The sequence below is a fragment of the Oncorhynchus mykiss genome, chromosome 1 (assembly GCF_057628025.1).
Source record: "Oncorhynchus mykiss isolate SJ-2025 chromosome 1, ASM5762802v1, whole genome shotgun sequence".
NCBI lineage: Eukaryota > Metazoa > Chordata > Actinopteri > Salmoniformes > Salmonidae > Oncorhynchus > Oncorhynchus mykiss.
This window is the reverse complement of record NC_143022.1, coordinates 31,891,135-31,905,810: the sequence shown is the minus strand read 5'-3', so window position 1 is coordinate 31,905,810 and position 14,676 is coordinate 31,891,135. Positions and strand designations below refer to the sequence as shown.

Below are 14,676 nucleotides of genomic sequence, written 5' to 3'. Positions count from 1 at the left end.
TCGTTTTTCAACCACTCCTCAAATTTATTGTTAAACTATAGTTTTGGCAAGTCTGTTAGGACAACTACTTTGTGCATGACACAAGTAATTTATACATTTAATTGTTTACAGACAGGTTATTTCACATATAATTCACTGTATCGCAATTCCAGTGGGTCAGAAGTTAACATGCACTAAGTTGACTGTGTCTTTTAAATAGCTAGGAAAAATCCAGAAAATGTCATGGCTTTAGAAGCTTATAATAGGTTACCTGACATCATTTGGGTCAATTGGAGGTGTACCTGTGTATATATTTCAAGGCCTACCTTCAAACTCAGTGCCTCTTTGCTTGACATCATGGGAAAATCAAAAGAAATCAGCCAAATCTGTAGACCTCCAAGTCCAGATCATCCTTGGGAGCAATTTACAAACGCCTGAAAGTACCACGTTAATCTGTACAAAGAATAGTACGCAAGTATGAACACCATGGGACCATGCAGCCGTCATACCGCTTAGGAAGGAGATGCATTCTGTCTCCTAGAGCTGAATGTACTTTGGTGCGAAAAGTGAAAATCAATCTCAGAATAACAGCAAAGGACCTTGTGAAAATGCTGGAGAAAACAGGTACAAAAGTATCTATATCCACAGTAAAACGAGTCCTATTTTGACATAACCTGAAAGGCCGCTCAGCAAGGAAAAAGCCACTGCTCCAAAACCGCCATAGAAAAGCCATACTACGGTATGCAACTGCACATGTTGACGAAGATTGTACTTTTTGGAGAAATGTCCTCTGATCTGATGAAACAAAAATAGAACCGTTTGGCCATAATGACCATTGTTATGTTTGGAGGAAAAAGGGGCATGCTTGCAAACTGAAGAACACCATCCCAACCGTGAAGCACGGGGGTGGCAGCATCATGCTGTGGGGGTGCTTTGCTGCAGGAGGGACTGTGGTACTTCAAAAAATAGATGGCATCATGAGGCAGGAACATTATGTGGATATATTGAAGCAACATCTCTAGACATCAGTCAGAATGTTAAGCTTGGTCACAAATGGGTCTTCCAAATTGACAATGACCCCAAACATACTTCCAAAGTTGTGTCAAAATGGCTTAAGGACAAAAAGTAAAGGTATTGGAGTGGCATTCACAATGCCCTGACCTCAATCCCATAGAACATTTGTGGGCAGAACTGAAAAATCGTGTGCGAGCAGGGAGGCCTACAAACCTCACTCAGTTACACCAGCTCTGTCAGAAGGAATGGGCCAAAATTCACCCAACTCATTGTGGGAAGCTTGTGGAAGGCTACCCAAAACATTTGACACGAGTTGAACAATTTAAAGGAAATGCTACCAAATACTAATTGAGTTTGTAAACTTCTGACCCACTGGGAATGTGATGAGTGAAATAAAAGCTTAAATAAATCATTCTCTCTCCTATTATTCTGACATTTCCCATTCTTAAAATAAATTGGTTATCCTAACTGATGTAAGACAGAGAATTTTTACTAGGATTAAATGTCAGGAATTGTGAAAAACTGAGTTTACGTACAACTTAGCCAAATACATTTAAACTTCTGACTTCAACTGTGTGTGTGTGTGTGTGTGTGTGTGTGTGTGTGTGTATACTGTACGCTGGATTCATTCAAACTACCAGCATTATTTATACAGTGCCTTGCGAAAGTATTCGGCCCCCTTGAACTTTGTGACCTTTTGCCACATTTCAGGCTTCAAACATAAAGATATAAAACTGTATTTTTTTGTGAAGAATCAACAACAAGTGGGACGCAATCATGAAGTGGAACGACATTTATTGGATATTTCAAACTTTTTTAACATATCAAAAACTGAAAAATTGGGCGTGCAAAATTATTCAGCCCCTTTACTTTCAGTGCAGCAAACTCTCTCCAGAAGTTCAGTGAGGATCTCTGAATGATCCAATGTTGACCTAAATGACTAATGATGATAAATACAATCCACCTGTGTGTAATCAAGTCTCCGTATAAATGCACCTGCACTGTGATAGTCTCAGAGGTCCGTTAAAAGCGCAGAGAGCATCATGAAGAACAAGAAACACACCAGGCAGGTCCGAGATACTGTTGTGAAGAAGTTTAAAGCCGGATTTGGATACAAAAATATTTCCCAAGCTTTAAACATCCCAAGGAGCACTGTGCAAGCGATAATATTGAAATGGAAGTAGTATCAGACCACTGCAAATCTACCAAGACCTGGCCGTCCCTCTAAACTTTCAGCTCATACAAGGAGAAGACTGATCAGAGATGCAGCCAAGAGGCCCATGATCACTCTGGATGAACTGCAGAGATCTACAGCTGAGGTGGGAGACTCTGTCCATAGGACAACAATCAGTCGTATATTGCACAAATCTGGCCTTTATGGAAGAGTGGCAAGAAGAAAGCCATTTCTTAAAGATATCCATAAAAAGTGTTGTTTAAAGTTTGCCACAAGCCACCTGGGAGACACACCAAACATGTGGAAGAAGGTGCTCTGGTCAGATGAAACCAAAATTGAACTTTTTGGCAACAATGCAAAACGTTATGTTTGGCGTAAAAGCAACACAGCTCATCACACTGAACACACCATCCCCACTGTCAAACATGGTGGTGGCAGCATCATGGTTTGGGACTGCTTTTCTTCAGCAGGGACAGGGAAGATGGTTAAAATTGATGGGAAGATGGATGGAGCCAAATACAGGACCATTCTGGAAGAAAACCTGATGGAGTCTGCAAAAGACCTGAGACTGGGACGGAGATTTGTCTTCCAACAAGACAATGGTCCAAAACATAAAGCAAAATCTACAATGGAATGGTTCAAAAATAAACATATCCAGGTGTTAGAATGGCCAAGTCAAAGTCCAGACCTGAATCCAATCGAGAATCTGTGGAAAGAACTGAAAACTGCTGTTCACAAATGCTCTCCATCCAACCTCACTGAGCTCGAGCTGTTTTGCAAGGAGGAATGGGAAAAGATTTCAGTCTCTCGATGTGCAAAACTGATAGAGGCATACCCCAAGCGACTTACAGCTGTAATCGCAGCAAAAGGTGGCTCTACAAAGTATTAACTTAAGGGGGCTGAATAATTTTGCACGCCCAGTTTTTCAGTTTTTGATTTGTTAAAAAAGTTTGAAATATCCAATAAATGTCATTCCACTTCATGATTGTGTCCCACTTGTTGTTGATTCTTCACAAAAAAAATACAGTTGTATATCTTTATGTTTGAAGCCTGAAATGTGGCAAAAGGTCGCGAAGTTCAAGGGGGCCGCACTTTCGCAAGGCACTGTATTAAAGTGGAACTTCACCTGCTGATTTAGCCTTGTTTTTGGCTTGCTCCTCAAGAAATGCTGGCGGCCATGGCAGAAGTGAAATGTGAGCTGGCTTGGGGGTGTGGTTTGATTTGGGTGTGTCCTTTGCACCACCAAGACACATCCATCTGTCAACCATGCTCACAGTTGTTTTACCCCCACTTAATCACAATCAAACCTCCTACAGATTGAGTTCAAAAACTATTGGCAGATGTATGGTGAGATAAGAGGAAGGGAGCTGCCCAGTGACGCGAGCCTACCAGATGGGTAAATGCATTTTACGCTCGCTTCGAGGCAAGCAACACTGAAGCATGCATGAGAGCACCAGTTGTTCCAGATGACTGTGTTGTCTCACTCTCCGTAGCCAATGTGAGAAAGACCTTTTTAAAACAGGTCAACATTCACAAAGCCGCGGGGCCAGATGGCTAACCAGGACTGTACTCAAAGCATGCGCTGCCCAACTGGCAAGTGTCTACACTGACATTTTCAACCTCTTCCTGACCTAGTCTGTAATACCTACATGTTTCAAACAGACTACTGTAGTTCCTGTGCCCAAGAAAGCGAAAGTAACCTGCCTAAATGATTATCGCCCAGTAGCACTCACGTCAGTAGCCATTAAGTGCTTTCGAAGGCTGGTCATGGCTCACATCAACACCATAATGCCGGAAACCCTAGAGCCTCTCCAACTCGCATAACGCCCCAACAGATCCACAGATGACACATTCTCAATCGCGCTCCAAACTGGCCTTTCCCACATGGACAAAAGGAACACCTATGTGAAAATAATATTCATTAACTACAGGTCAGTGTTCAACACCATAGAGCCCACGGCTCAACACTAAGCTAAGGACCCTGGGACTAAACACCTCCCTCTGCAACTGGATACTGGACTTCCTGATGGGCTACCCCCAGGTGGTAAGGGTAGGCAACAACACATCTGCCACGCTGATCCTCAACACTGAGGCCCCTCAGGGGTGCGTGCTTAGTCCCCTCCTGTACTCCCTGTTCACCCACGACTGCGTGGCCAGGCATGACTCCAATACCACCATTTAGTTTGCTGACGACACAACAGCGGTAGGCCTGATCACCAACAATGATGAGTCTATAGGGAGGAGGTCCGAGATCTGTCAGTGTGATGCCAGGACAACTACCTTTCCTTCAATGTGAGCAGGACAAAGGAGCTGGTTGTGGACTATAGGAAAAGGATGGCTGAACAGTTAGGGAAGGTAATTAACATCGACAGGTGGAGAGTTTCAAGTTCCTTGGTGTCCACGTCACCAACAAACTATCATGGTCCAAACACACCAAGACAGTCATGAGGGCACGACAACACCTTTTCCCCCTCAGGAGACTACAAAGATTTGGCTTAGGTCCCTAGATCCTCAAAGTTCTACAGCTGCACCATCAAGAGCATCCTGACCAGTTGCATCACCGCCTGGTATGGCAACTGCTTGTTATCTGACCGTAAGGCTCTACAGAGGGTAGTACATACGCCCCAGTTCATCACTGGGGCCAAGCTTCCTGCCATACATGGCCTATATATTAGGCGGTGTCAGAGGAAGGTCCCAAAAATGGTCAGACTCCAGTCACCCAAGTCATAGACTGTTCTCTCTGCTACCGCATGGCAAGCGGTACTGGAGCACCAAGTCTAGGACCAAAAGGCTCCTTAACAGCGTCTAACCCCAAGCCAAAAGCCTGCTGAACAATTAATCAAAGCCTGCTGAACAACAAATCACCCTTTGTTTTTACACTACTGCTACTCCCTGTTTTTATTATCTATGCATAGTCACTTTACAAATTACCTCAACTTACCGGTACCCTCTGTATATAGCCTCATTATTGCTTTGTAATTGTATTTTTTCTCAACTAGTTTATTTAGGAAATATTTTAATAACTATTTCTTGAGCTGCGTTATTTGTTAAGAGCTTGTAAGTAAGCGTTTCACAGTAAGTTCTACACCTGTTTTATTCGGCGCATGTGACAAATAATATTTGAATAGGTCAGTAGCCTGTAAAGTAATATAAGAATAATGCAATTGCTGAATTTATGTAGTTAAGAATATCTAAGTGTTTTGATAACTTTCAAATTTTGTAACAGGTCCATGTAGAATAAACAACCCTTATCATAATACCATAGAAGTAGTGTTCTGCTAATATCACAGTGTGCACCTTTCACTTTTCATTGTCATTCCCAGCCAATACACATACCGTGTCTATCAGCATTTTGTCTGGTGGTAATGGGTGGTAATGTATATAACAGGAGTTCTCTGATTCTGCTGTAGAATATACAGGGTTATTCCCTCCACTCCCCATATGTACTTATATCATTCAATTTTTAAAAAAAGACAGTACAAGTAAAAGTTTTGTCTAGTAAAAATGTAATGCTGAGTGCCAGGTCTCTCTCCAAGCCAGTCTGGACTTCATCACATCTTGCAAATCTCCATGTGCTGGCTCCATACATGTTTCTGTGAACACATACACATAGTCACTGTTCTATTACCAATGGCAGTTAGGAGAGGTAATCTCTCATGCAAACAGGTATTATGTTGAAGTTTGAACAGATCAGATAACATCTGCCCAATTATGGTCACCCCATCAAACAACCGAGGCTGGTGTCTCGCAAAAACATCTACAATCCTCTCCATCTGTAGAAATAGCTAGTTAAGGCCGAGTTCATCAGTGACACATGGAATGAAAAGGGTGTTACAAATACTGGACTTTTTTTCCGTGCTGTATTATTAGTAATAGACTTCAGTCCCACATTGTGGATGTGTTGAGTGCCACATCTCTCTCCATTCAGAGATGTCAGTATCATGCCTGTCTGTTGGTCATGACTCCATCACATCACCTTGCAAGTGCTGACTCCATAGACCCATCTGTGAACACATACAGTCACTCTCTTCTATTACCAGTGATGTCTGACAAACGAACATATACTATGTTGATGTTTGAACAGGTCAGACTAAACCTTCCTAATTCTAGTCTCCCCATCGACGACCGTTGGTAAGCAGTCGAGGTGGGGCTAGAGGTAAGGTATTTGCCAGCGCCCCATTGATGGGCATGGCTTCGTAGATCAGCTCCTGGCCCCTCCATCAAATATACTGGTCGTTCACACACACAAACAGACAGAGACCACAGATTACATGATCAATGGTGGTTATGATTAGCATGGTGAAACTAACCTGATCACTACATTCACCTTTCTATTTCACTTAAAATATCATGATATGTGAAGTGAAATAGAATGGTAAATGAAGAGGTCAGGCCGGTTCCAACAGGCTAGGTTATGAAGGTGAATTGGAACAACTTGAAACTGTTTTAACTTTTGACCATGTCAAATGTTACCAACCTGATTTCAAGTGTCCTCCCTGTTCCATTTATAGGATTGCTCAAAGCAAGGGCATGTCTGCGTGATGCTGAGATATCATGATATGGGGAGGGAATACTCTGTTTCATGATCGGCTGTAAACTGGACATCTTTTGAACAACTGCAGCAGGAAATCTTCATAATCAATGTACTTCCTCATCTTATGAGTTGGTGCTGACTGGGGGTGCCTGTGACAGGTGATACAATAGATAGCCAAGTGGTAAATTGCATTTTGTTATAAAGAAATAACAAAGCTTTTTGATAATACACTTCACAACCAAAATGACTCTCTACTACTTGTATCAGCTTGACTGGATAATTCATTAAATTGCTAGTTTATCAAACTGGGTATTTTTTTATACACTTTCACGTATCACACATTACCGTTGTTGATGAAGCCATCCGTGTCATCAGGGTAGTAACTCAATTTGATGCTCTACAGATGTAGACTGACTGTGGCCTCAGATTGGATTAGATTCAGGCCAGTGACGCTGTTACAGTTTGTTGCTCCTATTTCACTGTATTCTTCAGCCTCAGACATGAGTTATTTACCACCATAGGTGCATCCAAATATTTAGTTTTGCCTTTGACAGTACAGAATACACTTGTACGAGCTACGAACAAATTAGTAAAATCCGACATGTATGAAAACGTTAGCTAGCTATCTATCTAGCCTGCCTCGCTAGCATTATCAAATGATAACGTTACATAACCAGCAATATATAGACAATACATAAACTTGTATGAGCAATGACCTAACTATGTTGTAATGAGGTAGCTAGCTAGCCTGCCTCGCTAGCTAACGTTAGCTAGCCTGCCTTGCTTTATCAAAAGATCGATAACCAAACACAACCAGCAATAGCGTTATCAAACACATCCAACCTGATTTCAGTTGCTTCTTCATTAATGAGATAAAGGCATGCTGTGTTCAATAAGGAAGGGGGAAATTCCATTGTCTGAGAAAATTGATCAGCTGTGGCTTGGGAAATGTGCTATAAAGATAAGCATGGAGAAAATACCCATTTACCTTCTGTGACTTTGCCAATGGCTCTTGTTAGGAATTTGATGTATAATGACTAAACAATATCTACATTTAAATAGAACTATAATTAATTGACCTCTACCCTGTTTTACAATATCTGATTAATAATGTGAATTCATAAGGAAGGGATTGTGTAGCATGAAACAGGGGGTAATTAAACATCAATACCATTCCAGCTAGGTTGGGGGAGGAATGGATTGTGGTTTTAGGTTAACAATCCTTTCTGCTTACTTATGGTTGAACCGACTCAACTTAGCTCTGGGATGTTTAGATAAGGCAGTGAGTGTTTTCCTAGGTTTTCCATTATCTGGTGCTGTCTTCTGAATAGTGATAGATGAAGGTGAGATTTCAGAAGTTAATCTTGATAAGTGTGTGTCTGGAGTGAGCGAGCTAGGGGGTTGGAATAAACTTTTGAACCTGCTTTGTCCTGGTCGATAGGAGAAAGGACATTTTATAACCTGACGTCATATTTTGTATATAAACTGTTGTTCGTGGTTTCATGGCAGCGAGCTCCGAGAATAAATACTATTATCTAATTTTGATAAGACTGGTCTCTGTCTATTTAATGCAAATAGGAATCTTACAAATTCTTATAAAATGTGATTTAATGTGATTTAATTAATGCACACATATAGGAATTATGAAATTCCCATGACAGCCCTCTAAATCTGTGGAGCAAACAGGTGACTAAACTCAACATGAACTTAGAACTAGATGCTTTGTTAGAACTTGTTAGAACTACAGTTAGAACTAGATGCTTTGTGTCAGCTGTGGGACAAAAAAAGTACAACCAAGTTCATTTATTTTTTATTAAAGACCGCATTTATCCAATCCAAATAGGTACCATGTGCCAGACCAGTTTGTCAGTGACTGTCATATTTTATCATGCCTTTACTGGGTATACATAGGGTCATAATTCTTTAGAAATTCCAGATGAGGAAAGACTAGACCTTGATGTACAATGCCTTCAGAAAGTATTCAGACAAACAAAGCGGTGTAATGGGTTCACACTCAAAAATATATTGCATAAAGCTTACTTCATTATCCAATGCGTACACAGACGTTTTGGCTTTACAGCCACATTCAGTGTGTAGAATTGTATTTAATTCAAAGCAGCATTTGTAAAGAACAACAGATGAGCAGCAGATGGTTCTAATCAGGGATACCACTCATCTGCCAATCAGGGACCCGGCCCCTCTGGTTTACCTGTATGCAAATTAGTCACAAAAAGATACAGAATTATAGGGTATGGGAGCAGGCACGAAAGGGCAACTCGCAAATCAATCGCCAAGGGGTGTCTGCTCACCTAAATACGTCACATCAATTCATGAGAGAGCCCACCACAAAGGACATCAGACAAAGCCATTCATAAATATGTGGGGCTAACTCATAAACAATGTGCAAAACCTGATGTGGAAAGTGTTCTTGTATAAATGTGGCTTAACCTCTCTAGGGTAGGGGGCAGCATTCGGAATTTTGGATGAAAAGCATGCCCAAATTAAACTGCCTGCTACTCGGGCCCAGAAGATATGATATGCATATAACTGGTAGATTTTGATAGAAAACACTAAAGTATCCAAAACTGTTAAAATAGTGTCTGTGAGTATAACAGAACTGATTTAGCAGGCAAGAACCTGAGAAAAATCCATTCAGGAAGTAGTTTTTTGGGGGGGTTTGTAGTTTTCTATTCAATGCCATTACTGTATCCATTGACTTAGGACTCCATTTGCGGTTCCTATGCCTTCCACTAGATGTCTCCAGTCTTTAGAAATTGTTTCAGGCTTGTATTCTTATAAATGAGGGAGTAAGACCAGTCTGAACGAGTGGACCCTAACGTGACGCAGAGTTTTTTTCAGGCGCATGTGCATTTCTTGTTTACCTTTCATATTGACAACGTTATTGTCCGGTTGAAATATTATAGGTCATTTAGGTTAAAAAACAACCTGAGGATTGAATATAAACATCGTTTGACATGTTTGTATTAACTTTACGGATACAATTTGGATGTTTTGACTGAGTTTGAGCCTGTGGATTACTAGAGAAAACGCGCTAACAAAACTGAGGTTTTTGGATATAAAGAGACTTCATCGAACAAAAGGAACATTTATTGAGTAAATTAATGTATTCTGATTGCCACCATATGAAGATCAGCAAAGGTAAGGGATTAATTGTATCTCTATTTCTGAGTTTTGTAACGCTTCTGCTTGGCTGGTTACTGTTTGTAATAATTTGTCAACTGGGCTATGTTCTGGGCTAGGTGTGTTCTGGGCTAGGTATTCTTTCGCCGAAAAGCATTTTATAAATATGACACTGGTTGGTTTAACAAGAAGTTAATCTTTAAACCTATATAAAATATGTTTTGTTTTCTGAATTTTTATAATGAGCATTTCTGTAATTGAATTTGGCGCTCTGCAACCTCACTGGATGTTGGCCAGATGGGACGCTAGCGTCCCACATACCCTAGAGAGGTTAAAGGAAGAATGCGAAATCTTGTTCTTCGTTTAAAAGTGTGGAGATACAGAATTTAAGTTATATATCCACATCGCTTCTCTTTGGAGTAATTTGTTGTCATAGTCTGTGACACAGTCCCCTCTAGGTGGTGGGTGAACCTTTTTAGATCCCGACGCAACACAATTCATTAATAGAAAGATTTTTATTTTCTATAAAGTGTCTCGCAACTGGTAAGGTGTTATCTTGATGTCTAATAGTGGATATACGTTCTCCACGACGTCCTTTCAAGGCATGGGATATACATCTTATTACAAGAACACTAATATATAAATAAATAACTCCTTTAGTAGTGCAATTTATATATTTATCTCATAGGTCCTAGAAGTCTGAAGGCATGCAAAGTTGGAACATTTCCTTATGGTGCCATGAGGTACAATATCTACAGTGGAAGCATTATTTTATGAATGCCTCTTCTCTCTCCACATCTGATTTAACTAATATGTTTGATAGATTTCTTGATCGTTTATAGGTGAATAAAGGTGGATTATGGAAAACAGATTTTAAACACAAGGTCGAATATACAGTTGTGTTACTTAGCATACAGAATGTACAGTTTTGACTTAAATCATCTTGAAAATCTATGGCAAGATTTGACAATGGCTGTCTAGCAATGGTCAACAACCAACTTGACAGAGCTTGAAGAATTTTTTAAAAGAATTTGAAAATATTGTACAATCCAAGTCTACAAAGCTCTTAGACTTACTCAGAATGACTCAGTTGTAATTGCTGCCAAAGGTGATTTTAACACATATTGACTCACTGTGAATACTTATGTAAATGAGATCTTACTGGTATTTCATTTTCAATACATTTATACAAATGTCTAAAAACGTGTTCACTTTGTCATTATGGGGTATTGTGTGTAGATGGGTGAGAACAACTATTTAATCAATTTTCGATTCAGGCTGTAGCACAACAAAATGTAGAATAAGTCAAGGGGTTTGAATACTTTCTGAAGGCACTTTAAATTCAAATTCAGATTTGCCTGAAGGTGGTGAGATGCATTCTGGGTAATGTCGGCACATGAAAAGGCCTGCATTGTTCCCTTCATAGATCATACCAGAGTCTGTTTGGCTTCATTAGCCTATTTGTTCAAATAGCCTCCTAATGAAATATAATTAATCCATCAGAATGTCATTCCATTTCTCCTTGGCATCACACAGCTCCTGATTCCCTGAACAAACAGCAAGCAGTTCTAACTGGCATTGTCCCACACAGAGGAAAAATCCTGCTGGTTTTTCTGGGAAAACACTGTCTGATATTCTAATTAGCTGCAGGCCCAGATGACACGTCTCAAATAAGCAATAGCAGGTTATTTTTGAAGAAGCCATTGTAGGGGGGGGGGGACACAGTCCTTGCCATGAATTCAACTAAGCCCGTGACACTCATTAAATCACCCCTGTAGTAGACAATAACCAAACAAGTAATGATTCAGATGAAAAGGATTAGAGCTAGTCCTAATTACTTGGATGAATTGCTATCATGGTATTGTTTTCTTTGGACACAGATTCCAGGGTTATACTCCTACAAGGATTCTGAGCCTGGCTGCAGTGCTGTGGATGAGGAGAACAGTGAGCCCAAGATCTCTGATGAGGCCCGGCTCCTCAAGCAAAGGGTCATGCTGCAGATCCCCCAACAGCAGAGGATGATACTGGGCCAGTCCTACACCTCTACCGTCACCCAGCGCATCCCACGGAGAGGAGAGATCGCCATGAGGTCCCGAAACTCCTCGTCTACACACAATGTGCATTCCCGCAGCTACAGCCCCACTGCTAAATATGTTGTCACTGTGGAGCCCATTCAGAAGGATACAACTGAAATGGATGACTAACAGTGTCAACTAGAAGCAATTTAATATAAGCTTGCAACAATGCTGTGATTCAACTATTGCAACAGTATTTGTAGAGCTTTATGCAGTAACAGCAAGTGCAATCATGTATGTCGAAGGTCTACGAATGTAATACTTGTGTGTTTCTTTGTGATATGGCCAAAGCTTTGCTTGAAAGAAGGCCTCCTATTCTGTTGACAAATGCATAGCTAATAGACAAAGCAATGTCTGAAACAATGATTTATATATGCAGTAGATGGCTATTAGGAGGGGGCGTGTTGAAGCCACCGCACCTCCATCTTGGCAAAGATATTTTGGAAGTTATAGAAATGTATTTGTTAATGTCGACATAAATGTCTGCCGCGTTCAGTCTATTTCAGACAGCTTAAAGCATACTTTAACAATATGTCAGCTGAACATTAAAATGGCAAAACATTTTCCATAAAGTATAATTTTGAGATTACGAATTATATTGTCCCCACTACAACAGAAAATACTTAAATACATGTCATTCTGTCCTTTAAACATTTCATTGAAGTAGATGTAGAATTCCATTAATTCCTATGGAGGACTGACGGCTTCAAAGCATCACAATGGCAAATACATAGCATCAGCAATCCAGGGTTTAAATAAATCATTGGCCAGAAACAATGTAAATATGTCTGTGCTCAATAGCTTTGCCTATAACATAGCTGAATCATTAAGAACAGACAGATCAATGAAGTGACGCTGATCCTGTCCACATTGAGCTCTGTCTCTCTGTCATTAGAGGGATTCATAAATTGGATTTGAGAAGAAACTCTAGGTACCATATTTCCTTCTTACTGCCTGTCATGGGAAAATGTTGAACAAAAGACTGTCTTGAAGAAATAACCCACATTCTATCACGATGAGGGACATGCATGACGTTAAACCATTAAAAATATTCTTAAATGACACTTACATGACTGTTTCTTAATAGCAAAAAACGTATATACAGTGTTTTCAGAAAGTAATTCAGACCCATACTTTTTTCCACATTGCCTTTTGTTGCAGCCTTCTAAAATGTATTACATACTTTTCCCCCATTCAATCTACACAAAATATTCGACAATGTCAAAGAGAAAAACAGGTTTTTAGTAATTCTTGCACATTCATGAAAAATAAAAAACATGTTATTTACATAATTATTCAAGCTCTTTGCTGTGAGACTCGAAATTGAGTTCAAAAGCATCCTGTTTCCATTGATCATCCTTGAGATGTTTCTAGAACTTGATTGGAGTCCATCTGTGGTAAATTCAATTGATTGAACATGACTTGGAAAGGCACACACCTGTCTATATAGGTTCCACAGTTGACAGTGCATGTCAGAGCAAAAACCAAGCCATGAGGTCGAAGGAATTGTCCGTAGAGCTCCGAGACAGGATTGTGTCGAGGTACAGATCTGTGGAAGGGTACCAAAACATGTCTGCAGCATTGAAGGTCCCCAAGAACACAGCGGCCTCCATCATTCTTAAATGGAAGAAGATTGGAATCAACAAGACACTACCTAGAGCTGGCCAAACTGAGCAATCGGGGGAAAGGGCCTTGGTTAGGGCAGTGACCAGGAACCAGTGGTGTAAAGTACTTAAGTACAAATAATTTAAAGTACTACTTATGTAGTTTTGGGGGGGGGTATCTGTACTTCACTATTCATATTTTTCACAACTTTTACTTTAACTTCCCTCCATTACTCAAGAAAATAATGTACTTCTTACTGACACCCAAAAGTACTTGTTACATTTTGACAGGAAAATGGTCTAATTCAAACACTTATCAAGATAACTTCCCTGGTCATCCCTACTGCTTTGGTGTACTCACTAAACACAAATGCTTTGTTTATAAATTATGTCTGACTGTTGGAGTGTGCCCCTGCTATTCGTCAATAAGAAAAAGAAAATTGTGCCGTCTGGTTTGCTTAATATAAGGAGTTTTAAATGATTTATACTTTTACTTTTAATACTTAAGTACATTTTAACAATTCCATTTACTTTTGATACATAAGTATATTTAAAACCAAATACTTTGACTTTTACTCACATAGCATTTTACAGGGTAACTCACTTTTACTTGAGTAATATCTATTACTGAATCTTTCATTTTAATCAAGTATGACAGTTGAGTATTATTTACACCACTGCCTAGAACCCAATAGTTACTCTGACAGAGCTCCAGAGTTCCTCTGTGGAGATTGTTGTATTTCTGGAAGGTTCTCCCATCTCTACAGCACCAAGAACACCATCCCAGCCGTGAAGCACGTGGGTGGCAGCATCCTGCTGTGGGGGTGCTTTGCTGCAGGAGGGACTGGTGCACTTCACAAAATAGATGGCTTCATGAGGAGGACATTTATGTGGATATATTGAAGTCATATCTCAAGACATCAGTCAGGAAGTTAAAGCTTGGTCGCAAATTTGTCTTCCAAATTGACAATGACCCCAAGTAGACTTCCAAAGTTGTTGCAAAATGGCTTAAGGACAAAAAGTCAAGGTATTGGAGTGGCATTCACAATGCCCTGACCTCAATCCCATAGAAAATGTGTGGGCAGAACTGAAAAATCAGCAGGGAGGCCTACAAACCTGACTCAGTTACACCAGCTGTGTCAGAAGGAATGGGCC

The 14,676-nt window shown here is 40.2% G+C and overlaps 1 protein-coding gene across 2 annotated transcripts in view; it reads left to right on the top strand.

The window, feature by feature from the left end:
- plin1 (perilipin 1) overlaps nucleotides 1-12,981 on the top strand; it is a 33,581-nt gene extending 20,600 nt beyond the window's left edge. For both annotated transcript variants that reach the window (XM_021598342.3, XM_021598341.3), the window contains exon 9: nucleotides 11,723-12,981. In XM_021598342.3, coding sequence (XP_021454017.2) covers nucleotides 11,723-12,046 — 324 coding nt within the window. In that variant the 3' untranslated portion in view covers nucleotides 12,047-12,981. The remainder of the gene's footprint in view (nucleotides 1-11,722) is intronic.
- Nucleotides 12,982-14,676: the final 1,695 nt, after the last annotated feature.